The sequence below is a fragment of the Paramormyrops kingsleyae genome, chromosome 2 (assembly GCF_048594095.1).
Source record: "Paramormyrops kingsleyae isolate MSU_618 chromosome 2, PKINGS_0.4, whole genome shotgun sequence".
Taxonomy (NCBI): Eukaryota; Metazoa; Chordata; class Actinopteri; order Osteoglossiformes; family Mormyridae; genus Paramormyrops; species Paramormyrops kingsleyae.
Window position 1 is genome coordinate 4,533,004 of NC_132798.1, and position 26,667 is coordinate 4,559,670.

Below are 26,667 nucleotides of genomic sequence, written 5' to 3' on the forward strand. Positions count from 1 at the left end.
GACGTCAAACTAATATAAACTATATGCAAGGTGTTTTATCCATTACTTTTGTCTGCGATGAGAAGAACTGGAGAAAATAAAAAAGTGAGAATGCAGAAAGCTCATCGTCTCCATGGTCTCATGAATAAATTATGGTTGGGCATTGTGCAACAGAAGGCGGTATCTTCAGAGGCTGGGCGAGCCGTGCAGGGAGTGCGGGGGAGTGCGCGGAGCCCGCGATCCGCTCCGGCAGCGCAGTGCTGACTGCGCCCTACACGTCCGGGGAGCTCCAGTGCGCACCAGCCGGACCAGTCCGGATTTGCCATCTCTTTTTTTTTTTAACGCTCAAAGCTAGACGTGGTCCCGTACGCTGCTCATCTTAAACCGTATTATCTGGTACCTTCACGATGGAAAGCAAAACTTTGCTGGTCTGGGTAAACGGCGGTGACAGATAGCTGATAGAAAGTGAGCGCACTAACTTGTAGGCGAGCGGCGGTAAATATATAAAGCTCCATCTGATATAGATGTGCAAGAAAAAGTTTTTGTCTTTATAAGACTGGTGCACCATTTTTCGAAATATTTGCACGTGACTGGTGTGTTTCGTCGCGGACTAAAGCGACAGTAGGATCGGCGGACCGACCTCGGGCAGTTCCGAGCCGAAGGTAAGATCGCCGCTGTCGCCCCGGAGCCCTCGCCCTCCCCTGCTGTCTCTCCCGTGGTCGCTTATGCCTTCACCCTTCCCGTGTCGTGGCGGCGATCGCTCACAGGAAAGGGGCCGCCATAACCCTCTCTACCCACGGCACCTGGCCGGGAGGTCGGCGGCCACGGGAGTCTCGCGTCGCTCGGCCGGTGGGGTGGGCACCGGTCCGGTGCAGCTCGGTTAGGAAGCACGCAGGCATTCCGTTTGCTGAGCACCATGTGTGTGACACAGTCTCCATCCGATTTCGTTTGGTTAAAAGGCAGAAACCCTATTCTTGTTAAAATGCGTCCGTGTTACCGCGAAAGGGAGACAAAATGTCTTCCTTTGTTATTTGGTTGCGGGGACGCGGTATGGAGCGGCGATGCTGCGTTCTGCAGCTCGGCATTACGGCCGTAGCTCGCACCTCGTCACCTCCCCGTCCGCAGCCCTTTATTCCCTTGTTTATGCGAGGCTCCCCCGGTTCAAGATCGATCTGGTTGTTCGGGGTGAGTCGTCGTGTTTCCTGGAAAGTGTCGTCGCTGTCTTGCGTTGCACTTGTGTTCTTTTCAAAGCCCTGATCACCACGGAGGTGTGCACGCAGCCGCGCGCGTCTGGCCATTGTGTGTCCAGGTACCGGTGCCCCTGTCTGCTGTGGCCGGTATGATCCGTGTGTTTTATTGTAATCTGTGATGTTATATCCCATAGAAAGCACAATGACGTGCATCCTTAAGTTTGCATGAAGTCCCCTGTGCTTTTATTATACTTCTAATCATTTCCATTGTTGTAAGTGTGTAACTATATAATAGGAAGTCGCCCCCGAGACAAATAAATACATACATATTTTGCTTGTTTTGATTTCATTGCATATGAATTGTCATTATGTTGCACTGCCAGCGTACAATCATAGATGCAATTTATAAGGCTACATGAGTAAAATGACATGTAGCAGACCCTGTGTTTAACTAACCCGGCCCTTAAGAGGAATTAGGTATGTCGACATCCTTGACTGCCCATTCTCCTGGCCCCTAGCTATGCTCCGACCCACGGTCCTCCTTCTGGCCTCAGCTACAGCCACACTTGCCTGCTGTGATGTTCGCTCATCTAACCCTGAACCGATGCGGAAAAGCACCGATCCCTGGTGCCCCCCAGTGCCCCCCATGTGCCTCAGGCTGCGTGAAGAGGCAGCTTGATAGGCAAACAGTACCTGACTTTTATTGAAAGCTTCTCTTCGGAAGGGGTTTCGGTGAATTATTAATGGTGAAATATTGCTCCCAGCGGGAGCTCATTTGGTGTGTAGGGTTAAATGGTCCTGTCTTAACCCACTCCATTCGTCTGCTGATCTCTTTGGATCAGATTAAGAATAAAGGATAAACCTTTATTGAATGTGTATCTTTGACCTTGACATTTTGATGAAGAGTTCTACGAATGTATATGTACAGCAGAGCGATCTCCCCGTGATTAATTGCGTGGATTGCCAGTGGAATGGCTGAAATCAGTTCCGTTCAGCCTGCCCGTCCGCAGTGGTTCATAGGAAGTAACTTCTCCTGCCGGTTACTTTGCATCTCTGTGTGCATTCTGGGGTCTTGGCTGTTGCGTTGCACTGCATTGTTTTTGCTTCCTTGGTCTCTCTCTTATGAAATTGCTGAGTGCATTTAAGGAAAGTAACCTTAAGCCCTTTGCTTTACAGCCTAAAATCTTTGATCGGCGCTTTTCCTGAATATGAAAATGAAAGTGTGTCTAAGGGAGCTGTTGAATTGTCCTCCAGCTCGCACTGTTGTGCAGCTGATGCAGATCTCTGATTTAATTTGCTTTTTATTCCCCCCACAAAAAAAATGCCAACTTCTGATCCCGGTAATGATTGGGGAAGAAGTTTAGTGACCCATGGTTATCAGAACATGTCAAGTCTGAACTTTAGATACCCACATATGGCCCCCCCCCAGAAGAATGCGCATGAACCTCAGATGATTATATTGGTTTTTGATGTGATTTTATTATGATGCCTGTTGTTTGTAAGCCTCAGCACAGGAGAGATGCTCACAATAAACCCTCCAGTACTGCAGGCCATATCAGTGGAAGGCTGCTCTTCAGAGCTGCTGCTGTTGGCACTAATGTAGCTAAATGAGCAGTCGGTGTAAACACTAGGGTTTCTATGGTGTCCGTGAGCAGTTTTTAATCTGTGTGCTTGGCTGTGGTGTGTTGTTTTTTTTTTTTGGTGGTATTTTCTCGTGCCATTTTCAAGTTTCGAATTTAAATTTGCCACACACCCAGTTATACTCGGTACAGTGTGCTGTGAAGTGCGTTACTGCGTAGCTCCAGACTGTCAATAGGGGACATACGTCTGAAGGATATAAGTGTGAAGAAACATAGATATTAACTATAATCATACATTTTTGTAGTGTGCAGTTGGCAGTAAAGTGGCAGGTTGTGCAAGAGTCTATGAATAAATAAGCATTTACGTATGTGCATGTGTAAATCTCGTATCCTGGAATGCTGGTTGTGCAGGTGCTAAACATTGTCCTCATTAAGGACCCGAATTGCCTGAGGAAAGAAGCTCTTCCTCAGCCTTTCTGTGCTGACCTTCAGGCTGCGGGAGCGTTTGCCCGACCTCAGCACAGAGATGGGGCCTGTGTTGGGGTGGCTGGGATCCCTAATGCTCTCCATGGTCCTGGGCATGGATCATGTGATGTAAATGTTCTAGAGGTTCAGGAGATATAGTGTTCCCTGTGTACTTTTATACAGCTGGTCTCAAGATACCAGACATTTCTCCATAGCATGTGCAGAAGGTTGCTTGAATTGTTTCTTGAAGGAGCTTAGAGCCCTGCTGTATGAGAGCCCCTCATTGAAGGGTAGAAGGAAGACCTGCAGGGACAGACATATAAGGGTCCAACCCAAAAAATGCTCTGGGCTCTTGTCACACAGACTTAACGCTCAGCAGTATAGCTCCTCGTCACTTCTGTGACTCAAAGTGCTTGTTCAGGGTTGTCGTTCTGGTTTAGTGTTTATGTATTTTTATGAATGAGTCTTCAAAGTTGTCTTTGGGTTCCCATGCGTTTGATGCATGGATAGATCTGCGATGTTTCTCGTGCTCTGGAACACCTGGCATGTTTCAGCAGTTAATATCTCCCTCTGAAGTGCGGCTGAAGTTATGGGTCAGGTCAGTGGATCGTGAGAATAATCCATGGATCCCTCATGGTCTTGCAAGAGCAGCTAAGGGTTGTTAGTTGTTAGAAGGCTGGCATGCTGTATGGATGGGGACTGCTAAGCTTGTCTCTTGCAGGCAGGGGCAGTGTGTCTCTGGCTCTGTTTACGCGGTGGGACGGTCTGGAAGCTGACGGTAGCACTGAGGACACTGTTCAGGAGTTGTCCTCATGGGCTGATTTGTCCCTCCCATGAAATGTCCCCCCTTAGACACTCGTCTGCCTAAATGCCCCCATTCTGCAGCGCGATGGCAGAATCCGCCTTTTCGGTTTCCAAACACAGCCCTGCAGTTGATGTAGTGCCCCGTCAAGCGAGCTGCCGCGTCTGCATTGTGCCCCCCCATCTCACTTAGGCTACCTCTGCTCCTGTCGCGCAGAAGTGAAAGGAAGATGGATTACGGGGGGGGGGGGCTCTCATTCACTACCTGCAGAAGTGAGGGATTTGTCTATTAGACAGGCTCGTTTAAACTTCCATTGCGTTTCCTAGACTAAACGTAGAGCGTAGCCCCTTCTGCTGAACCTCGGCCTGGACGTCACTGTCTGTGCAGTGTGGCAGCAATCCATCTCTCTTGTGCATTGGTGGCCCTGTGCTGTCAGCGCTGGCTGCTGCTGTGATGCCGTCAGGATACCAGGGAGCAGGCCTTGTCTGGGAGCAGGCCTTGTCTGGGAGCAGGCCTTGTCTGGGAGCAGGCCTTGTCTGGGAGCTGGCCTTGTCTGGGAGCTGGCCTTGTCTGGGAGCTGGCCTTGTCTGGGAGCTGGCCTTGTCTGGGAGCTGGCCTTGTCTGGGATCTGGCCTTGTCTGGGAGCTGGCCTTGCTACAGAGTCATATCTAACACCCTTCAGCAGCTGGGGCTGGCTTCCGCAGCGATACCCAGGCGAGTTACGACTTTCTCGCTCACCTGTGTCGTGACCCTGAGTCGTAACACAAGAGGATTCCTCTGCTCTAAAGCCAGTAGAGCATCACTATGTTGAGTGCGATAGGTCATTGCGGGCAAGAAGGCAGAATATTTATTCTTTTTCAGGTAACTGCCGAGTGCTCATTGAGATCTGAATTAAATTTCCAAGGTACTTGAGGTGTTCCACAAGAATCTACTTCTTGTAGTAATTAAACACTCCCTGGTCCTTTTATTTTAATTCCATAAGTGTCTTATACAAATATATGAGTAGCCTTATCTTGCAGTAACCAATGCAATATGTACCTTTTTTTAATCAGTGCTGTTGGGGGAACTGATCTATCCTGATATCATAAGCACTGTTAAAATTAACACATGCAGCAGTGAGCTTGATCCCTGTCGCATGATCAGTGTAACATGCTCTGGTTTTAATTAAAATCTGAATTTTAAAGAGCGTCTGAACGAATGTTTTGTATGTTGTCTTTGCCGGACACATAGATCCAGCAGTCATGTTCAGAAACATACCCGACCACGTAGGCTTACTGATCGTGGATTTATCTGGTTGTGTGTCTTGTGCAATTAGGTCTGGTATCTAATTCACTGATGTTTGATTGTACTTGGCAGAAATGATATGATTCAAATATATGAGCATGTGATGTGCCCTTCAAGCAGGATTGTTATTTGAACTGATTTAGCTGAAATTCTCATTTACAAGCAGGTGTACGAGAAGGCCTGCTCATGAGTACGAGAAGGCCTGCTCATGAGTACGAGAAGGCCTGCTCATGAGTACGAGAAGGCCTGCTCATGAGTACGAGAAGGCCTGCTCATGAGTACGAGAAGGCCTGCTCATGAGTACGAGAAGGCCTGCTCATGAGTACGAGAAGGCCTGCTCATGAGTACGAGAAGGCCTGCTCATGAGCGTGTATCACAAACGGACTGAGGGGCCCTGAGCAGTCAGGAGAGATCAGAAGGTTTTTCTTTTTTCTTTGGACTAGATGACTTTGACTTTAGCGCTCGCTTACAGAGAGCGTGCTGGACTGCGTGCTGGACTGCGTGCTGGACGCATGCACCGTAGGCCGGAGACAGGAATTGGGTGCTGGGTCTCACAGCAGGTCAATGCCAGTGTAATACAGATTTCCAGGTTAATACAAGTCATTTAAGGAAGCTTGGAGTGCTTCGTTGAAAAACAACTTTAAAAGCCTTTTCCGTTTGTTGATGTATATACCGATGCACAATGGGCTAATATAGTTGCCATTCCGTGCATTTCACCATCAACTCATGTCATTAATTGTTAATTAGTCAGTTAAGTTCATAAGATGCCAAACATGGAACGTTACTGGTTGAGTTTAATGAATACGTGAGTTTATTGTTGGTTGCTGCAAACACTGGGGTGACTTGAGGAGATGTTTTGGGAAGCCTAAGCTAACACACGTTGACAGCCATAAAATCTTAGTTTTACACCAATATAAACAGAATTTAAACGTGATTTTCCTTGGCGGCCTCTGACTTCTGGGGGCTGTACTTGCGTGGGGGTGTGTCTCTGAACTGAACCGGCGTATCCGCTCAGCACCGCGCTATGCCGATGCTCCGACCGTGAGCCCCGCCTCTTGAGCACGGCCGCCGGCCGTCACTGAAAGCCAGTGGGAGAGGATGACCTTTTAAGGTGATGGAGGCATTTCTCTGCATTCCTGGAGAGAGGCGTGCATGGCGGGGTGCGTGTGCTGGGGGCGCTGTGAGTATGCCAGGGCTGGCGTTGAAACCAATCCCTCCCCAGGGCTGCCAGCTGGGGCCTTAAGTGGGGGCACGATGATGGAAGGCCGGCTAGATGGATGGAAAGGGGGGGGAGAGATTAGGGAGCAGGTATGGGGACACTAAGGGCCTTTTTATTGACTTGCTGTTATGGGACTACGGGGGAAGGGGGCGGGTCCAGAGTGACCAAAATAACTGGTGTTCACTTTCCTGTGGTCTTGGCAGTGCTGTGCGTCCTCACACTTCCCATTTCGAGGCGACTGTCAGAGGCGCCGCCCTAGTGGGCGCCGTGTCAGGGGCTCTGAAGTACCGCTGCCCCTTAATCCTGACAGTAATGGGTCTGTATCAAACACGCTTCGTCTCGTCAGCGCTGCAGCAGCCCCGGAAACGCACCTGCCACTTCTTAAGCCCGTCATCGATTTCCGGGGGGTGTGATACATGCCCCGTCTGGTAGGAGGCAGGCTCGCGTCCCAGAGAGGCTGTCACACACCCTGGCTTTTGATCGCCTTTGATCTTCGCCACCCGCCCCCCCGTGCAGCCTCTGGATCAGCTTTCTGCCCCCTTGCAGGCCCCCCCTATATACTCCGCCAATTGCACGGATCCTGGTTTCCTATCTGTATCGCTGTGGGTTATTTAGCGCTTTCTAAGATGACGGCTGACGGCTGCACTTACACTGTCATTCACAGGCTTCCCTGCAGACTCTCACGCAGGTTCTGCTCACAGTGTAAGTCGTGCTGTTCTGTGGATTTTCTGGGTGTGTGCGTGTGTTTGTTGGCGCGCGTGCCTCACCGGACAGGTGTGTCTGTGTGTCTGTGTGTCTGTGTGTGTGTGTGTGTGTGTGTGTTTAAAGGTAAAGCATTTCCCTGAAGTGAGCTGGGGCGTCCTAAGTGTTCCATTTCCAGGCCGTCGGAGCCTTTTCCTGGGGTGTAATCCGCCCCCTGATGCCAGCACACTCCCCCCCCCACCACACGCACACACACACACACACACACACACACACACACACACACACACACACACACACACATTTTAACACCCTCTCTCTGACGCAACCCTGGGTCCGCCCCCCAACCACCAGAAATGCATGTGTACGGCTGCATTAAGACACTGGGGGGAGGAGTCCCTGAGTAGCGCCCCTCCCCCCATGGGCCAGAAGAGCAGCTCCGCCCAGTGGGGTGTCATGTGGCCATGTGGCTGCCTGTTACATGCATCCCCCGCAGTAACTGCAGCCGGCAGGCCAGTGGCTGTTGGGTGGTGGGGGTGTTGGGTGGTGGGGCTGTTGGGTGGTGAGCATTTCTCCCGAGTACTGTGAGGACTTCCAGGTGGGTGGCAGGACGAACCGGCTCCCCTCGCATGGGGTGTTTTAATTACGCACTGGGGGTGAGGGGAAGAGCCTCGGACACCTGACGACCCTCCCCCTGCTGAGTCTCATCTGCTAGTGGCTTGTCTTGTGCCCCCCCCCCGTTACCATACCACTGCCTGGCCTCTTATCACACTTCTCCCGCTGTAGCCCCTGATAATTACGCTAATGTGACCCAGTCTGAGTATTGCGGTATAATGGAGAGCATTGATACTCGTCCTCCGCTCATCCTGCCTCATTTGCGCAGGGCTGCTTTCACATCATGTCTGGCTCCCATTCTTAACTTTCCGGCAGGCGGGGGAAGGGCGTGTGCGTTTTAAATATAATTTGAAGACTTTAAAATTCCCAAGGCTGGCAGGGAGATCCAGAAAGGGCACTGGCCCGTTCCTCTGAGTCAGGCAGGCGGGGTAACCCAACTGCATGTGCGGAAAGCCCAACTTCTGGGATGGGCTCCCCTTAAGGTGGGAGTGTGCACTCAGGAAGCCGGTGACCCGCCCTTACGGGGAAGTCCGACGTGACGAAGCAGAGTGGGGGGTTGCAGAACACGCTGACCCCCCCCCCCCCCCCCCCCCCCCAGTGCTCACTCACACGCAGCTTTTAGCAGACGCTATGGGCCACCGCAGCCCCGGGATCGACTCCATTAGCCCATGGATGCTGGTGGTTTGCTGTGTCTCCTGAGTGTGGGGCCTACAGCGCCGCCCTTCAGGAGAGACATGCCCCATCTTTAAGCAGAAAGAGAGGGTGTATCCCTGATGCTTCTGTTAAGGCCCGGCTGCCGCGTAGCCGACGGTGGCAGTGCAGTAATGGGGGGGTGGAACCAAACATCTGGACCGGTGTGGTGGAACCAAACATCTGGACCGGTGTGGTCACAGCACCGAAAGCTGGCATTCTAATTAATAACAGATACAGGGCTGCTGTCTTTGAAAGGCACCCAGGGCATGAAACCCAAACTGATGGGACATGGGATCGTGAAGGAGGAGATCAAAGGCGAACCAGAATGCCACATCCAGCGGGGGTGGGGGGGGGGGGGCTGTTGTCCTCTGGGGTCTCCCACCCATCCCTTCGTTCGGCTGGCGAAAGCCGTCGCTAATCAGCTGTAAATCCAAACCAGCTGGGCCCCCCCGATTCGCTCGGCTCTGCTGCTCCGTTGTCACAGGGATGCGGGCCGGTGAATGTCAGACCCCCAGTCTCCCACGGCGCCCCCCGCTGGCTCGCTGCGCCATTCCAAGCGAAGACGGCAAAAATAAGGGATTTCTGCATGCAGAGGCCATTCGCGGATTTGGAAATGATGACCGACGGAGAGGCTTGGCTGCGCTCTGAGGTGTTCTTACGCCGAGTGAAGGGTGTCCAAGGTTTTTGGGCGGCTGAAATTCTGCCAGCGGGGGGGGGCCGTGTTTCGACACGTTTTCCGACGTGAGAGAACAGACTTTGGGTGTGGTCATGGTGGAGCTCATTCCGTAAAGGACTCTGTAGCTGTTTTGTGCTTTAAACAACCTCAACAAAACACACAGTCGTTTTTCACTTGACCTCACCCTCGTGGACCTGTGGCATCACGTCCTGGGAGCTGGACGTTCATTTGTGGATGCGTCCATGTGGAAATATTCATGGCCGCGTCCTTCGGGCTCCGCTGGCGTGTTTATCTGCGGTGAGACGTGCTTTGCCACACTGGAACGGAAGGATCCCTGCAGGAGAATAAGGAGCAGCTCTGCCGGTCCAGCAGGGGCAGCGGAGGGCAGCCTGAGTCCGGCCGACTCCAGCCATCACGCTGACCACATTTAGCTCCAGTTCGTCTGGCAGGGATGCCCCTGCCTGTTTTGCTCAGTGGCTTCACAAAAGGTTTTGGGGATTAGCAGCAGTTCAGGTCCAGAAAATAAAAATCCAAACCAAGATTTTGTTTCATCCAACCAGTTGAGTTACCCTGTGACTGACTCTTCATACTCAACTATGAAGAGTCAGTCACAGGGTAACTCAACTGGTTGGATGAAAGAAAATCTTGGTCTGGATTTTTATTTTCTGGACCTGAACTCCACCTCTTTTTTTGTTGTTTTTTTGCAGCAAAGCTCGGTACCGCTGGTCTCCACGGCGACCCTTACCCCAGTTGATTCCCAGAAGTTTCCGGCGAGGTACTCTGCTGAAAGCTGCTGGCCCTGTTGCGATGTTCCGGGTTCCGGCTCGGTGCCGCCGGTCCAGTCTGGGCCCGTAACGTATTGCTGAGCAGCAATGCTCCAGCAGGTTCGCTGGGGAACCTGTGCCCAGTTTAAATAAAGGAGCTTTGTCACATAGGATGATGTCACGCAGGGGTGATTCTTCTGCACCTTTGAATTATTCATTCCTGGCCCGTGACACATGTGACCAGCTGTGCTACTGGGTTCTCCTGTCAGTCGGGGAACAGTGCGGGGGGGGGAGGGGGGTTTGGGGGCAGTGCGGTTTTGGTCAAGGTTTATGGCCTGACATCTTGGGACATAACTCTATCTGCTTTTTGAGACCTTACCCAGGAAGTGTTTCTCAAACAACCCCCCCCTCCCCCACCAAATGACCTAAGTGGGATGTGAGGGGTGGGGGTTGCTGCGGGGGGGGGAGGGGTGTGATGCTGTTTCGTAAAGCTCCTATTTGGTGGCAGGTTGTCGGAAGCAGAGGCTCTCACTGCCTCTCTGGACCTTTGAGATCTCACTGCTTAAGGCTCCCAGCACCAGTAGGATGTTGGCTCCAAGGGTGAGTCCCCAGTCTGCTCCATGCCACTGCATTTACCTTTGAGTGCTCCAACTGCCTGTACCACCTGCCGGTTGGAATCACAGTGGTCGGGGGCTGTTTCTCATCGATATCGCCTATCGAGTAGTCAAGTGGGAGGGACTTTGAGGGGGGGGGGGAAACTGAAACATCTGGATGGATTCAAACAGCCAATAGGCTGCAGCCAAACCCAAAAGCTGGGAGCCTGGCATGGGCACCCCTCCCCCCCGACCCATAAATGAGTCGGCTTTGGCTTTCAGCTGAGGCTCTGTTCGCTGGACAGTTAGAGCTGCGAGGAACCAGGGGCTACGGAAATGTTTCACATCCCCCCCCCACTCACTATACACGCCCACCAAAGAGGCTCCTGCCTTCATTTAAGGCCCAAGGGGGGGAGGGGGATGTTCAATCAACATAAAAGCTGCACACTGCTCATAATGAAACGCATGTCCCAGTTTGAACTTTTATCTCAAGTTTGTCTGTGGTCCAAGAGGATGGGTGGGGTGGGGGCATGGCAAATGCTGGGGGGGGGGGGGGGGGGGCAGGGGAACGGAGGAAATGAGACGGAGCACTCTAGCAGGGGGGGAACGTGGACGGGGGTTGCGGAAGGGGTGTGCACGACATCAGAGCTGCAGCGCTCACTAATAAAAACCTCTCAGGGCTCTGTCGGGGGGGCGGTGCTCTGTTGGGGGGGCGGTGCTCTGTCGGGGGGGCGGTGCTCTGTCGGGGGGGGGGGTGGCCTATATGGCAGTCTGCGTGCTGACGCGTTGCCCGGCGCTGTGTGGGCGCATGCGGGCGCATGCGTACATGCATCTGCAATGTTCATCTGCCCTCCCCCACTGGCTGTATGTCGCCACCCCCCCCCCCCACCACCCTTCCATGGCGTCACTCCTGTGAAGTGCGTTACTGCCAGTGATGAGTGTAATGAGTGTAATTAGCAAAGGCGGCTGTAAGTGGGTGTCATGGTGACCACATCACTTTGTTAGTAACTGCTGCGCTCACTGTACTGTCTCATCACTGCCTCACATTTAATGATCTATCACTAAACAACCCCCCCACCCATCCTGAGGATTTTACCGTTTTATTTTTCGCTGGTTATGTAGCTGTGCTTTACTTTGCCGACGATATTCCAGGTACTTTCCCTGATGCTCAGGCACACTTACACTTGAGATTCAAACGTATAACCTACTGGGAGGAGAGGCTCACCCTGCATTTGAGCTCAGCTGCCCCGCGGTGGGTCACATCCTCTTTCCCTTGTCTGCTTCCTTTTGTTTTTAGGTGTGTTTGAGTGCGTAATGGGGCACTAACCCCCCCCCCCCACACACACACACACCTCACAGCCCACACTCTGCCTGCTGTAGTGCAGTCGCCCACCTCAGATTCATTACCCTTGTGAATGTCCTCCTTCACTGCCCCCCCCCCACCCCTTACAGCTGTAGGCTGTCTGACCTACATCTAGGGAGATGTTGATACAGGAGTCAGTGGGGGAGGGACACTGAGGGAGGGGGGAATGGCGATGATTTGAGGGACAAATTAGCCCATCAGTTAAAGGTTTCACCGCATGGTGCATAAGCTCCAGGCCATATCCACCAGAGACCGCACCCTGGCCCGGTCTCCGCCCCCTGGCCCGGTCTCCGCCCCCTGGCCCGGTCGCCGCCCCCACCTCCCAAGGTGAACCTGCCATCACTCTCTTCAGCTGGTCCCAGCTGCTGTCTCATCTCACCTGAACAGACGTTCTCTTCCGTTTTGGGGTGGGTGGGGTTAGCAGGCAAAATCAGGTGACCAAAGTGAGGAAGACCGATGCACATTTGACACTTGCAGCTGTGTAACGTCGATGCGTTCATCGGCATCCTCTTTGTTCCTGTCGTCTGTCCATAGGGGACATCCGGAGCTCTGAGCTGCCCCGGAAGGGCGGTACGATAAGGTCACCAAGATGGAAATTGTCGTTGGGTGTGATAGATTGGACGCCTCACATAAAGGAGGTGCCAGAATTGTTATTAAACACCCAGCAGTGTGAACGTAATGTGTCTGGACATTAAGAGGCAATAGACACCTTATATGAGTTTATTTTAAAATGGGAGGTTTTATTTACCTTTATAGCAGTGTTATGTTCGTTGTCTCTGCTCTGCAGTGTAGCCCAGTAGCGTTTCTCCATGACCTTGTATGTTCCAGCTCCCAGTTGTCAGGATGAGGTGTCATCACTGCAGACTGGATCAGTCCGGCTCACATGCCCTCTGCTTTCCTTGTCTCACATTCTCTCCCTTCTGCGGAGCCAGTGAAAATCATTCCAGAAAATCAGAGACGGTCTCGCAGATTCCTGCAGATTGCAGTTTATTCTGTTAGCCGTTCTTGCGAATGGAAACCTAGCTGGTGTGTTCGTTTCGAGGGTCCTTGTCACTCTGTTCTTGTGTAAGTGGTACTCAACTCAGGTGTGGCTGGGTGTCTGTGACGCCAGCAGCTTTGTGGATGTGGTCTCCTTGTCCAAGTGGGCCTCGCATCTGGCAGACGCAGTAGTCGCCATGTAGTGTCATGTGACATGTCGCTTTTCTGTATCGTCTATTTTAACTGCTAGCAACTGGGAGTCTTAAAGGTGGAGTCCTTCATAAGATTCGAGGACAGCCTTCTGCTCTTGGTCTCTCTACCCCTTCCCTTGGATAACAGGAGGCGGCTCTCTTTCAGGCTCCCAGCTGGCTTGAGGAGTTCCGGGGTTTTCCACTGACCCCCAGACCCCTCCAATGAACCCCGCCAACTCCATGAAACCTGGCCTGCCTCTGACGCCACACAGGTCAGTGTCCGTCCCTCTCTCTTCTCTGCCCCCTGCCCTGACACTGTTTCCATATCTGAATTTGGGGGGGGGGGAAGCCTCCAGATGCTCCTGGAACATTCCGCGGGGTTCCGAACGGCTCCCATCCCGGTCCAGTTCAGTTTAGCATCGGTCGAGAGTTTTGTACACCGAGGCTGGGCTGAGTCTCTCTGTTCTGTTCTTGTAGACCCCTTAAGAGAAATGGTCTGTATTGAGAAACAAATAAAGGAAACAAACGAAAGTTTTCCTTGCCGCTTAAAGTGAAGCCTGAGCAAGATGTGAATGATGAGGGGATTTTGTACGCTGAGCGGGGGAGTGTCGTGGGCATAACAGCAAGACGCTGAGAACGCGCCGGAAACAGACGTGGGGGAGCGAGATAAACACACATGATGCTCATCTTGGCAGCGTGTGGTCAGCGGTAGCCACACGCCGACTCCTATTGGTCCCCCATGCAGCCCTGCATCCCTGTGTCCTTTGTGATTGGGCGCCTGAAAGCTTGGCTCAGGAGCACCGGCTTCCTGTTTGCAGGAGGGGGTGCGGACATCCGGTGGTTTAGGGAGAGGAACCTGACAGAAACCTCAGCCTGAGAGTCTTGTGAGAGCCAGGGGGGTGTTAGGGGGGGGGCAGGGGTTCTGTCTGCAAGGTACCTTACTGCAGCAGCAATTCAGTTAGCAGTAAGACTGCGGTTTTGTTATGGACGGCAGCACGTGCTGTGTGGAGACTGCGTCCACCGCTGGGGCACAGAGGCATCGCGAACGGCTCGCCTCCGTCCGTGTCTGTCTGCCTGAGGGAGCGGGAGGGAGCGGGAGTGAGCGGGAGTGAGCCGCCCAGCCTCTTGCCTTACTGACCTCACCGTCTCCTTTGTTTCACTGTTCGTCACAAGTGCAGTGAATGAACACAGACAAATTTAGCATATAATAATGTCTGTAAGTCTTTATTATTATACTCATAGTGTCTGTGTGTGTATAATGTACCTATATCTATGTATGTGTATGTGTGGCTTACGCAGGAAAGCGAATTACAGTGCACCATTGTCCCCCCCCCCCCACCCAGCACAGGAAATGGTCTTTGGGCACACGATTCGGCGTCTTCCTGCGTCCCCTGGAGCTGCACGCGGCAGGCTAATTATGGAAAGTGAGGGGGGGGGGGGCGCGGGGGATAACTAGAGCAGTCCTGTTTAATCCAGTGTGAGTTACAAAGAAACACCCGCACACACACAGACACACAGGCAGAGTCACACGCCTGCGCACGCGCTGCTCTCAGCCGTAGCTAAGTGACGGCACTGTCTCCATGGAAACAGGGAGCGCAGAGTACTCCGTGAGCATGTGACCGAGACGCACGAGTCAAATTTAGACGCACAGACAGTCGCACACGAGTGCCCCTGTGCCGCGCTCTGCCGGCGTGTGCATGTATGTGGCGTGTGCATGTATGTGGCGTGTGTGATGTGTGTGCGTGTGTTTGAGCTGCCAGATGAAGGGAGACGCCTTGAGCACTGCTGGCCGCTGCGGGGCGCCTGAGGAGGGCCTGTGCCGGGTATGTGTGGTGAAGCACTTCCCCAAAGCCATCTGTCTGCTTCACCCCCAGCCATGAAATCCATAGAGTCTGTTTGCGCGTTTTCTTCCCCCAGAGAGCTGGAAAGCAGCCGACTTCACCAGTTTCTAATTCTGATATATCACTTGTCGATGACTGTGTTGCCTCTGCTCTGGCCCTCGATAACCACACACCCCCACCCCCCCCACAGTGACAGCTCCTACCCGTATGAACCCGTCTCTTGGCAGCAAGGCACCAATCAGCCCGCAGGCTCCCTCTCCGTGGTAACCACCGTGTGGGGGGTGACCAATCCATCGCCCAGCCAGGTAGGCGCCGCCTCTCAGCTGAGACGGGGAGTAAGGGAGCTGTGGAAGGGGGTGCTCCTCTCAACATAACTCCGGCACAGAGTGACACTGCTTTAATCACATAGTAGCTTAGTACCAGTTCCTCTGTCATCTGTTGCTCTGTGTCCGTGTATCATTTGTCTTGCCCGTGTGTTCTTAACTGCTTATACCCCTGTCTCCTGTCCCCTTGTCTCTGTCCCCTCATCCCTGTCTCCTGTCCCCTTGTCTCTGTCCCCTCATCCCTGTCTCCTGTCCCCTTGTCCCTGTCTCCTGTCCCCTCATTCCTGTCTCCTGTCCCCTTGTCTCTGTCCCCTCGTCCCTGTCTCCTGTCCCTTCGTCCCTGTCTCCTGTCCTTTCGTCCCTGTCTCCTGTCCTTTCGTCCCTGTCTCCTGTCCTTTCGTCCCTGTCTCCTGTCCCTTCGTCCCTGTCTCCTGTCCCCTCGTCCCTGTCTCTGTCCCTGTCCCCTCATCCCTGTCTCTGTCCCCTCATCCCTGTCCCCTCATCCCTGTCTCCTGTCCCCTCGTCCCTGTCTCCTGTCCCCTCGTCCCTGTCTCCTGTCCCCTCGTCTCTGTCCCCTCGTCCCTGTCTCCTGTCCCTTCGTCCCTGTCTCCTGTCCCCTCGTCCCTGTCTCCTGTCCCCTCGTCTTTGTCCCTTCGTCCCTCTCTCCTGTCCCCTCGCCCCTGTCTCCTGTCCCCTCGCCCCTGTCTCCTGTCCCTTCGTCCCTGTCTCCTTGTCCCTGTTTCCTGTCCCCCCCCCATCTCCTGTGCCCTGTCTCCTACCCCCCCTGTTGCAGGTCCTCGGGGGAAGCTCTGTGGGAGGCCCCATGATGCCCGGCGGCAGCCCCGGGATGAGCTCCCCGCAGTTCCTGGGCCAGCAGGGCTACATGCAGCAGGGGTTGTATGGCCGCCCCCCCGCGGGGTATCCAGTGGGCCCCAGCTATGGGGGCAGGTAAGACCCCACCCCGGGGAACACGGTTAACGAGGCTCAGCCTTGCGCCTCACAATGACATAGCTAAAAACCTGGACCCTATGACGACGCTCATGTGTCTCTCCTCCCTAAACTGTCAGCCTGTTTAAGTGAATATAGTTCGTTAATCATTAGCGCAGCACAAGCTGACGCCCATAATTATACAAAATGCGAACTTGCCAAGCATATATGTGTGGAATGTCGTTATGCATCTGTTGTCAGTCCAGTCACGTTCCATCATCTATTTTTAGCCACCAATAAAAGAGGTGCCTTATCGCTATGCCCCCAGCTACCCCCACGGTGGAGGGGCATCCCTCGGCATGCCCTCTCATGGTGCCCGGCCCTCCACCGACTTCACCCAGGCCGCCGCTGCCGCCGCAGTGGCTGCCGCCGCTGCCACGGCAACCGCCACCGCCACGGCAACAGTCGCTGCCATCCAGGAGAAGCAGAACCAGGAAATGGGTTATGGCCAGGTACACTGACTGGGGGGGGTTACCTGTGGGGGCCGGTGCTGGCTCTTCATGTGGCAGGCTTTGCATTATCTACCATGTATGTAATATCACTGTGGAGGGAGACAGCTGGCATTACAGGCAGAGTGGGGGGGGGGCGGCAGAGGCTGATCCTCTCTCCCTCTGACGAGCATTCAGGCTCACAAAAAGTCACAAGTGATTTTTGCACCCCCCCTTGACCAGAGGAGGGAATTATTCTTCTGCCAATCTCTTATGCAGTAACAAATTTATGGTGAGATTTATGACAGGAAATGGCTGATTATTTTGCACAGTGCATGGTCTGGCGTGTGTGTCGTGCTCAACCTCTGTGGAGATGGACACGTCCTGCTGCTCTCACCGCAAGCTCAGCTGTGTCTCCAGTCAGTCTCAGTCAGTCTCAGTCAGTCTCAGTCAGTCTCAGTCAGTCTCAGTCAGTCTCAGTCAGTCAGCTCTTCCAGAATTCCAGCTGTCATTCATGCTTTTATTTTTTGTTGTTATTATACTGCCCCCTCCCGCAGATGGGCGCTACGTCTCCTTACAACAGCCAGTTCCTTCCTCATGCTGGCCCCAGAGGCCCCCCCGGCATGGCTGCCTCGGGAATGGGCCCGGCCCGGCCCTCGTCTATGGGACCCATGTATGTGGCGCAGGGCCAGCGGCTGCCGCAGCACCCGGGCTACCATGGGGGACAGCAGGGCCCTCCCCGGCCACAGCAGGGGCTGAAGCGTCCCTACGGTTCCGAGGTAAGCTGCTGGGGGTGTGTGACACACTGCACAGAAGCACCACTCGGCTGAGTACTGAGGCTAAATGAGGTCAGACCTTCACTCATCAGATCCCATATAAATAAATCTGAGCCGTATAACCACTGCTCTGCTTCGCCGATCACCCAGAGCTCTGCTATCTCCTTATAAAGGTAGAGCCTTATAAGGTAGTGCCCGGGCTCTACCTGAATAAAGTACCCTACCTATAGGCATTCAGGGTGCGCTCACGCAGAGCGTGAATCGCCAGGTCAGAGTGCAAAAGCTCATTTAACTGCCAAACATAGCATAGTGTGCTTTTCCCACCGAGCTCTTCGTAAGGGTATAACTGCTTCTGGTTGAACACTTTCATTTACATTTTTGGCAGACATTTTTACACAAAGCAAATGTATAAGTGAGGCAAACGGCATTACAGGCGTACGTGCTGTCGAGGACTCGACCAGGCAGAAGTGCGGCCGGGCCGAGCTCCCGATGACTGCCTAGTAAGCGTAAGCTGTATAGGAGCAAGAGCTGCACAACAATTCTTGAGGAACGGCTTGAGATGCAGATGGAGAGGCAGGGCGACTCATATACCCCATGCTGTGGGATTAGCCCAGTCTGTGCTTCTGAAGCTGGCAATTCTGCCCCTCAGGGCTTTCCGGGACAGCAGTACAGCCCCGGACTGGCCAGCACCGGCCCGTACCCTGGGCATCCCATGCAGTACCACAGCCCCGGCCCCCAGCGCTCTGCCCCTTCTCCTTCCTATCCCAGCCACAGGATGTCCCTCCAGCAGGCGAACGTGGGCCAGTTACCGGCCGTGTCTGCCAGCCTGGGCCAGTACTACAAGGTCAGGCATTTACCGCCTCGCGTTATTCTAGAGTGTGCGCCTCCTGGTGGCGCTGTGCCGGGCTGCGCACTGATGCACATGTTCGTCCACCAGGGGGAGCAGTTCAATGGACAGACTATAGCTGCAATGCCAGCAGGGGGCCCTGGGGGACCGGGGTACAGCACCTTCAACCAGGCCTCCGTCAATGGGGTGAGAGGAGCCGTCCACTGTGTTTGCCCGTTTAAAATTCAAAAGATTTTGGAAGGTCTAAAAGTCCCAGCGAGACGGAAACCATGGAGACCTTCCCAGTACTTATCTTTGTAATTGGACCTTGAGGAGGGTCCATTCTGTCACACCCCTCTCAGGATGTTAACCTGAAACGCTCCTGTTTCCCGGATCGCCCAGCTGAGTGAGGGCCTCTTCGCTGACGTCCTGTCGCCCAGTCATACAGCGGCAGTCCCAGCTGACCTTTGACCTTTCTCTGTGGGCCTGCCTAACTGTGCTCTTGTTTTCTCTCGCCCTCTGGTCCAGCCGGGACGCACCATGCCGGGGTACCCTAGCTCTCCTCTCCCCGGGAACCCAACCCCCCCCATGACCCCAGGAAGCTCCGTGCCCCCCTATATGTCCCCAAGCCACGACGTCAAATCGCCCTTCCTGCCCGACGTCAAGCCCAACATGAATTCGCTTCCGCCGCCCCCTCCAGGTATGGGCCACCAGTCCTGGCCAAGGCTTCCAGTCGATTTTTTTATTTTTCTGTGGTCTTGCTCTTCAGCCTGATGTAAAGGGATTTGACTCCTGTCTGGTTTTCAGAAAGCAATTACCAGGAGTCGGAGTAAAGTAATAGCACCCGTTTTGTTATGTGGTAAAGACAGGCAGCTGAGCCATGTGAGGAGAAAAGCGATTCCCTGTCACACCTCTGTAGAAGAGCGTTTCATCTCATTGACCTTGTGACCCTGAACGGCTGCGACATCCTCACAGGCTGTAGGTGTGGGTATACTGGGGCCACGGCAGCTAGTTTCAGTCGTTTTGATGCAGACGCGTTAATGTGCATCAGAGCCTCGTCTCATCTAACGTTCTCCAGAGCGGAGTTCATACTTTCTTCTATGATGGAATATGGTTTTGTGCCCTCAAACCAAGACCCCCCCTCACTACCCGGCCTGTCCCCTGGGTTGAGGTCATGTGCTGTGTGTGTTTGCTTTTTACCTGACTATCTGCTCAGATAGGTAGCATTGGACTGGCCTATCCATAAAACATTTATCTAGAAGCAATAGGAAGCAACTTCAACCCCCACCACTGTGTAGCCCCCACCTGGATGATGCGACAGCAGCCATTCTGCACCAGTACGCTCACCACACAGTGGCTAAGGTGGTGAAGGGGCAGTAGGGAATTACAAACTTGATATAGAACAGTGGTTCCCAAACGTTCTCTGCAGGGCCCCCCTTTTCTAGATAGGAACATTATTGAGCCCCCCCCCATTCAAACGACACAGGTTCAGATTCAAACTTTATTTGAAATACAACTCCCTTTTCTAATTGAGTGAAACAAATGTAATTACAAAATACAAATGGTGCAATTTCACCACTGTGGGAGAGAAAAGAGCAATCAATTAAAAATAAAAGTCCAGCATAAGTTTGAAATTATGCAAATGCAGATTTTACGTTCCTGTTAATATTCATTGGCGTACTGAAATTAAAGTTTGTCTTACAATTACCGCATTTTGTTTTTAATGATAACTGCAGGTTTCAGCCTATACTATAGCACAAAACAACACTAAATCATACCCATTAATTGATAGTCTCCCTGCACTTCATGTAGAACATTTTAAACCTCGTTTTAGATTTTTTTGTCCGGCGCTGCAAAACGTCCTCACACGTCACCATGTCACATGGTACAAAAACCTTGCAAGAGCAAGACGACTTAAGACAGATCGTATAGCACATCTCAGCCGGCTGCACAAACTGGAACTGCCTCCGTGACGACACAACTTTGCCCTTATTGGCTGAAGAACGTGACGTTTATATCCCAGGCAGTTCCGATGCGTTATCTGCTATTTCTCCCGAATATCACGTAAAGCAGTGAGAACTGGTTTTCAGTTAATTTACCTGGTAAAATAAAGTTTAAATAAATTACAGAAATGCTGTAATAGTACACGTAAGTTAGTGGTTTATCTATTGTTAGTTACTGTAATGTTGCGCTGCTTTATTTGTTTAATCGTCCAGTCTGTGAAGAGATTATTTTAGGGTGGCACATGCCCCTGAGGCTATCCCATTGGTGCGCCCCCCCGCAATACTTCTGCGCCCCCCAGTTTGGGAACCACTGATATAGAGGATGATTAGGAGGTCAGATCTGATAGGGCCATAGTGGGCTATTTTAGCCAGGACATGGGGGCACCACCCCTACTCTTTTGAAAGATGCCCAGGGTTCTTGTATGACCTGTTGGCCTCATCAACACCTCTTGCAGATGGTTTTTGGTAAACACAAGACAAATTTTCAGGTGCTGTTTAGTAAGTGGTGGGTTTTGCATGTCTGCTCTGATCCGGACTCTGATCGCCTGGTGGATCCCTGGTGGATCCCTGGGTGCAAATTCCTGCTTTGCTCTGAGAAGAATCACTATGATAATTTTTCTTACTCAGACAATATGGCTCCGATAATGTGGGGCTTCAGATACTTTTGAGCATTTTTCCTGGATGCCTGGAGATCATGACAGGGTATAGTTCTCCTGGGCAGCGCTGCTCCAGATCAGGCCTGATTTGTTTAACCAATAAACCAGTCGGGCTTTTCCATTGCTCTTCATACTACTGCAGCCTATAGAAAGTACTGATTAATTTGTGATGAAGAAATTGGCAAATATGATCAGACTAATGGGGCAGGGCTGCTCATTGGGCTGTGGCCACAGATAGCCAGTCAGTGACGGAGAGCTCCACGCTGAGGGTCTACAGCACAGTTTGGTGAGTAGCTCAGTGCTGAAGCAGGTCGGCTGTGTTTGAGGTTAACTCCAGGCCCTCCTGGCTCCGTCCAGCAGGGAACCCCAGCGACGAGCTGCGGCTGACCTTCCCGGTGCGGGATGGGGTGGTGCTGGAGCCGTTCCGCCTGGAGCACAACCTGGCCGTCAGCAACCACGTCTTCCAGCTTCGGGACTCTGTGTACAAGACCCTCATGCTTAGGTGGGGGTCCCCCTTTGCCGTGATGACGCCAAGAAATCGGGCATCAGGAGTGGCCCTCGCTGATGACCGTGTGTGTGTGTGTGTGTGTGTGTGTGTGTGTGTGTGTGTGTGTGTGTGTTTGTGTGTGTGTGTGTGTGTGTGTGTGTGTGTGTGTGTGTGTGTGTGTGTGTGTGTGTGTGTGTGTACTCACAGGCCCGACCTGGAGCTGCAGTTCAAATGCTACCACCACGAAGACCGCCAGATGAACACCAACTGGCCAGCCTCGGTGCAGGTCAGCGTCAACGCCACGCCCCTCACCATCGAGCGCGGCGACAACAAGACGTCCCACAAGCCCCTGTACCTGAAGCACGTGTGCCAGCCGGGCCGGAACACCATCCAGATCACGGTCACCGCCTGCTGCTGCGTTAGTCTCCCCTTCCTTATTCTTTCATTGTGGCAGGAGGGAGTGAATGAACGTGTGTCTCTCTCCTCAGGAATATATGACATAGAAATTTGACCTTAACGTTACCATTTTAGTTAAACTGATATATCATTAAATGAGTACTGCGGGTTGGGGCATCACTGGCCCCCGTTTTGTAGCCTAACACATGACAGGTTTCCTTGGTGATCTTTGGATTATAACACCAACCCCCCCCCCGTCCTTCCCCAGTCTCACCTCTTCGTGCTGCAGCTGGTGCACAGACCCACTGTCCGCTCTGTGCTGCAGGGCCTCATGAAGAAGCGCCTACTGCCCGCAGAGCACTGCGTCACCAAGAGTGAGTCCCACCCCCCACCCCGGGCCATTTGGTCCCCACAATGTAATATATATATGAGCGCACACACACACGCGGTTCGGCCTCGCTGGGTATAGACACACCTAATGCACCTGAGGAGAGAGATCCTGCCTCAAATGCTGAGGAGCCTAACTAGGGATTATTATTAATATTAATATTTTTATTTGTTCTTTGTTCAGTTGTCTCAAACTTTTATTCCTTTGCTCAGGGGTTCATCAGCAGAGTTTCCTGGGTTTGAACATGTAACTTTTAAGTCAGGGCTACTCAAATCACGATCCTCAAGGTCCGAGCCCTGCTGGTTTTCCAGCCTTCCTTTACCTGTGAGCCAGGTGTAAAGCCTCTGACCAATCAGAATCAGTAATTATTAAACTAACTACCTGGGAGAACTGAAAACAAGGCCTGGATTTGGAATTGAGGTCCAGATTTGCAGAGCCCTGATTTAAGCTATGCTTGCTAACTTGACCAGCCTGAGAGAGGAAGCTACAGAGAGGTATAACGTAGTCATGTGACCCCGGGCTTCTGCTTGCGCCTTGGTGTCAGGTAGTCATGTGACCCCGGGCTTCCGCTTGCGCCTTGGTGTCAGGTAGTCATGTGACCCTGGGCTTCCGCTTGTGCCGGGTGAGGATTTGCTGAAGACCGGCTGCTGTCAAGTCATGTCTGTTTACGAGGCCCTTTCTGTGGGCAAGCAAAACGTCCCCCTCCTCCTGTGTAATGTGCTGCCACCTCACTGTCTTGACACTCTGTGAAAGGTTTTGGTTGGCCGCTAGTCAGTTCTAGCGATGGACAACTAGGCACATGCATACTGGGTTGTGACCTCGTACTTGTTTATAATCTTTCCCAGAGGTTGGATTGTTTAGGTAGTGTTGATGCTGACGGGCTCCTCGCCAATGCGTGGCGTCGGAGTGCTACCTTTGTACCCCTAAGGGCCAAGCCTCCCGGGCCGTCTGACACCCAAGCTCTCCTCTTACACACCCCCTTCCTGAACCTACAGTAAAGAAGAACTTCAGCAGCGGCACCACACCAGGGACCCCTGGGCTCAACGGGGAGGACGGAGTGGAGCAGACTGCCATCAGGGTGTCCCTCAAGTGTCCCATCACATTCCGCCGCATCCAGCTCCCGGCACGGGGTCACGACTGCCGCCACATACAGGTTAGGAGGGGGCACTCTGAGGCACTGTGTGAATACCCAGAGGACATGCAGTGAGACGTTATGGCACTGTGTGAATACCCAGAGGACATGCAGTGAGACGTTATGGCACTGTGTGAATACCCAGAGGACATGCAGTGAGACGTTATGGCACTGTGTGAATACCCAGAGGACATGCAGTGAGACGTTATGGCACTGTGTGAATACCCAGAGGACATGCAGTGAGACGTTATGGCACTGTGTGAATACCCAGAGGACATGCAGTGAGACGTTATGGCACTGTGTGAATACCCAGAGGACATGCAGTGAGACGTTATGGCACTGTGTGAATACCCAGAGGACATGCAGTGAGACGTTATGGCACTGTGTGAATACCCAGAGGACATGCAGTGAGACGTTATGGCACTGTGTGAATACCCAGAGGACATGCAGTGAGACGTTATGGCACTGTGTGAATACCCAGAGGACATGCAGTGAGACGTTATGGCACTGTGTGAATACCCAGAGGACATGCAGTGAGACGTTATGGCAATGTGTGAATACCCAGAGGACATGCAGTGAGACGTTATGGCAATGTGTGAATACCCAGAGGACATGCAGTGAGACGTTATGGCAATGTGTGAATACCCAGAGGACATGCAGTGAGACGTTATTCAGTTTAATCACATCAGTAAGAAGCCTGACAGGCTTGCCCCTTGTCCCCTTGCAGTGCTTCGACCTAGAGTCCTACCTGCAGCTCAACTGCGAGAGGGGGACCTGGCGCTGTCCCGTCTGCAAGTATGTCAGCCCTGTTTCCATTTCACACCCTGCTGCTCCATTTCATGTAGAATTCATTGAACTTGGGCTTGACTGCCTATTTCTGTATTTCACAGTAAAACAGCTCTTCTGGAGGGTCTGGAAGTGGACCAGTACATACTGGGAATCCTTGTCTACATTCAGAAGTAAGTGCTTTTTCATGTGTTCTCTTGATGCTGTTTTTCCCAGCATTAATGCATTGCTGTTCTGATTTCCGGTTAGCTCTCCCTCTCACTGCCCTATTCACCCATTTTGATTGGCCCTTCTCCTTTGCCCTGCTCCAGCTCTGAGTATGAGGAGATCTCCATCGACCCAGTATGCAGCTGGAAGCCGGTACCGATAAAACCCGACCTGCACCTCAAGGAGGAGCCGGATGGTCCGGCGCTGAAGCGCTGCCGCACGCTGAGCCCCAGTCACATGATCCTGCCCAGCGTTATGGAGATGATTGCGTCACTTGGGCCCGCCCCTTCCCCGTACCCATCTTTGCCACCAGGTGGCAGCAGCAGCACACCTGACTACACCAGCCAGGGTTTGCAGAATGTTTTGTAGACACTTCTTGGACAATGTTCTGCGTATTGTAGTCATTCTCAACCCTTTTATGTTAAGTAGGCGTGTTTTAACTGTATACAGTTCTGTATTTTTTAATCTTTTTCACAGCGGCTTTACAGGCTTTATGAGGCTTTTGAAAAAAGGAACAAAAGATGGAGTTAACTTTGAGCGTGTACCTTTTGTCCTCTCTTCAGGACCCAGTTATTCGAGCCAGCCTGAATTCACAGATTTCCCCAATGCCCCCAGCGCCCCCAGCATTGGCGAGTTCGCTTCCGGGCCGCCCCCCGCCCCATACCAGGCTGACCCGCCCAGCGGGCTTCTCACTCCCGACAAGGGGCACCCCATGCCCACACAGGTACTCCCGCTGTAGCTGAACGCTGTGCGTCACTGGTCTGTCGGCATGGCAGCAAATCAAAGGGAGCATGTGCGCCTTGCCTGTGTCAGGAGGATGTGTGCGCCTTGCCTGTGTCAGGAGGATGTGTGCGCCTTGCCTGTGTCAGGAGGATGTGTGCGCCTTGCCTGTCAGGAGGATGTGTGCGCCTTGCCTGTGTCAGGAGGATGTGTGCGCCCTGCCTGTCAGGAGGATGTGTGCGCCTTGCCTGTGTCAGGAGGATGTGTGCGCCCTGCCTATGTCAGGAGGATGTGTGCGCCCTGCCTGTGTCAGGAGGATGTGTGCGCCTTGCCTGTGTCAGGAGGATGTGTGCGCCTTGCCTGTGTCAGGAGGATGTGTGCGCCCTGCCTGTCAGGAGGATGTGTGCGCCTTGCCTGTGTCAGGAGGATGTGTGCGCCTTGCCTGTGTCAGGAGGATGTGTGCGCCCTGCCTGTGTCAGGAGGATGTGTGCGCCCTGCCTGTGTCAGGAGGATGTGTGCGCCTTGCCTGTGTCAGGAGGATGTGTGCGCCCTGCCTGTGTCAGGAGGATGTGTGCGCCCTGCCTGTGTCAGGAGGATGTGTGCGCCTTGCCTGTGTCAGGAGGATGTGTGCGCCTTGCCTGTGTCAGGAGGATGTGTGCGCCTTGCCTGTGTCAGGAGGATGTGTGCGCCTTGCCTGTGTCAGGAGGATGTGTGCGCCCTGCCTGTGTCAGGAGGATGTGTGCGCCTTGCCTGTGTCAGGAGGATGTGTGCGCCTTGCCTGTGTCAGGAGGATGTGTGCGCCTTGCCTGTGTCAGGAGGATGTCAGACGGCAAAATCTCGGAGATCTGAGTTAACATTTTAGCATATAAACAAAGTCTATGCTGACAATGTTTTTGAAAAAACCTTAAATGTATATTTTTCTTATTTTCACTTATGAATTATTATAATCTAAAATGTAAAGCAATCACTCTGTTCTGGATTCAACCATTGATGCCTCGTGTCCTGCCCCCCTGCGCCAAAGGTGTCCCATTCTGGTCGCATGGAGGCTTCCCACAATCCCCTTCCCCAGCAACAGCCACAGCACCACGGTCTCCATGGCAACTCGCACCTTGGAGGTTCAGGAGCCCCGGTGCCGCCTCGTGGTTCTTCCCAGAATTCCCGGCTGCACACAGAAGGCTCATTTGGCCTTGGGGGCCCTACTGACGTTCCTGAATCTTCTCTGGATGTGAGGAAATATATTTGGCTTGATTTTGTTGCTGTCTTGTGTTTTACATTTGCATATATAGATGTCATGTCGTAATTTGGATCCTCACAGATTAATATAGCATTTACATAACTAATTATCTGAGAGTTTGCATTGTCCTCAGACATATGAGGCCTTAGTTTAATGAGGGTGGGTTACCTGACTCATTGCTTGGCTGTCAGCTCCCTCCATGCTCTGCAGATGGCCTTGTCTGTTTATGGCTGGCTAGTGCTCGATTAGCGCTGTATGCTCCAATACTGTGTGCTGTACTTCTATCTACTAATGCATTGTACAGCCTTGGCATGTAATTCTGTATCGAGTTTTTTAACTGTGAAACACACTTTTATCCAAACTGATGTTGTCATGTCAGGGCA

At 52.8% G+C, this 26,667-nt stretch overlaps 1 protein-coding gene across 2 annotated transcripts in view; it reads left to right on the plus strand.

Annotated features, from left to right (window-relative positions):
- The window catches only part of LOC111857548 (zinc finger MIZ domain-containing protein 2-like), a 28,147-nt gene continuing 1,480 nt past the window's right edge, over positions 1-26,667 (plus strand). The window contains exons 1-18 of one of the 2 annotated variants that reach the window (XM_023838526.2): positions 1-641; positions 13,261-13,366; positions 15,126-15,240; positions 16,052-16,206; positions 16,514-16,697; positions 17,231-17,452; positions 18,099-18,293; positions 18,387-18,482; positions 18,804-18,975; positions 21,292-21,436; positions 21,629-21,839; positions 22,086-22,191; positions 23,201-23,358; positions 24,065-24,132; positions 24,228-24,296; positions 24,435-24,679; positions 24,894-25,054; positions 26,072-26,275. In XM_023838526.2, coding sequence (XP_023694294.2) covers positions 13,317-13,366; positions 15,126-15,240; positions 16,052-16,206; positions 16,514-16,697; positions 17,231-17,452; positions 18,099-18,293; positions 18,387-18,482; positions 18,804-18,975; positions 21,292-21,436; positions 21,629-21,839; positions 22,086-22,191; positions 23,201-23,358; positions 24,065-24,132; positions 24,228-24,296; positions 24,435-24,679; positions 24,894-25,054; positions 26,072-26,275 — 2,556 coding nt within the window. In that variant the 5' untranslated portion in view covers positions 1-641; positions 13,261-13,316. The remainder of the gene's footprint in view (positions 642-13,260; positions 13,367-15,125; positions 15,241-16,051; positions 16,207-16,513; positions 16,698-17,230; positions 17,453-18,098; positions 18,294-18,386; positions 18,483-18,803; positions 18,976-21,291; positions 21,437-21,628; positions 21,840-22,085; positions 22,192-23,200; positions 23,359-24,064; positions 24,133-24,227; positions 24,297-24,434; positions 24,680-24,893; positions 25,055-26,071; positions 26,276-26,667) is intronic. The other variant, XM_023838527.2, reaches the window with a different exon arrangement.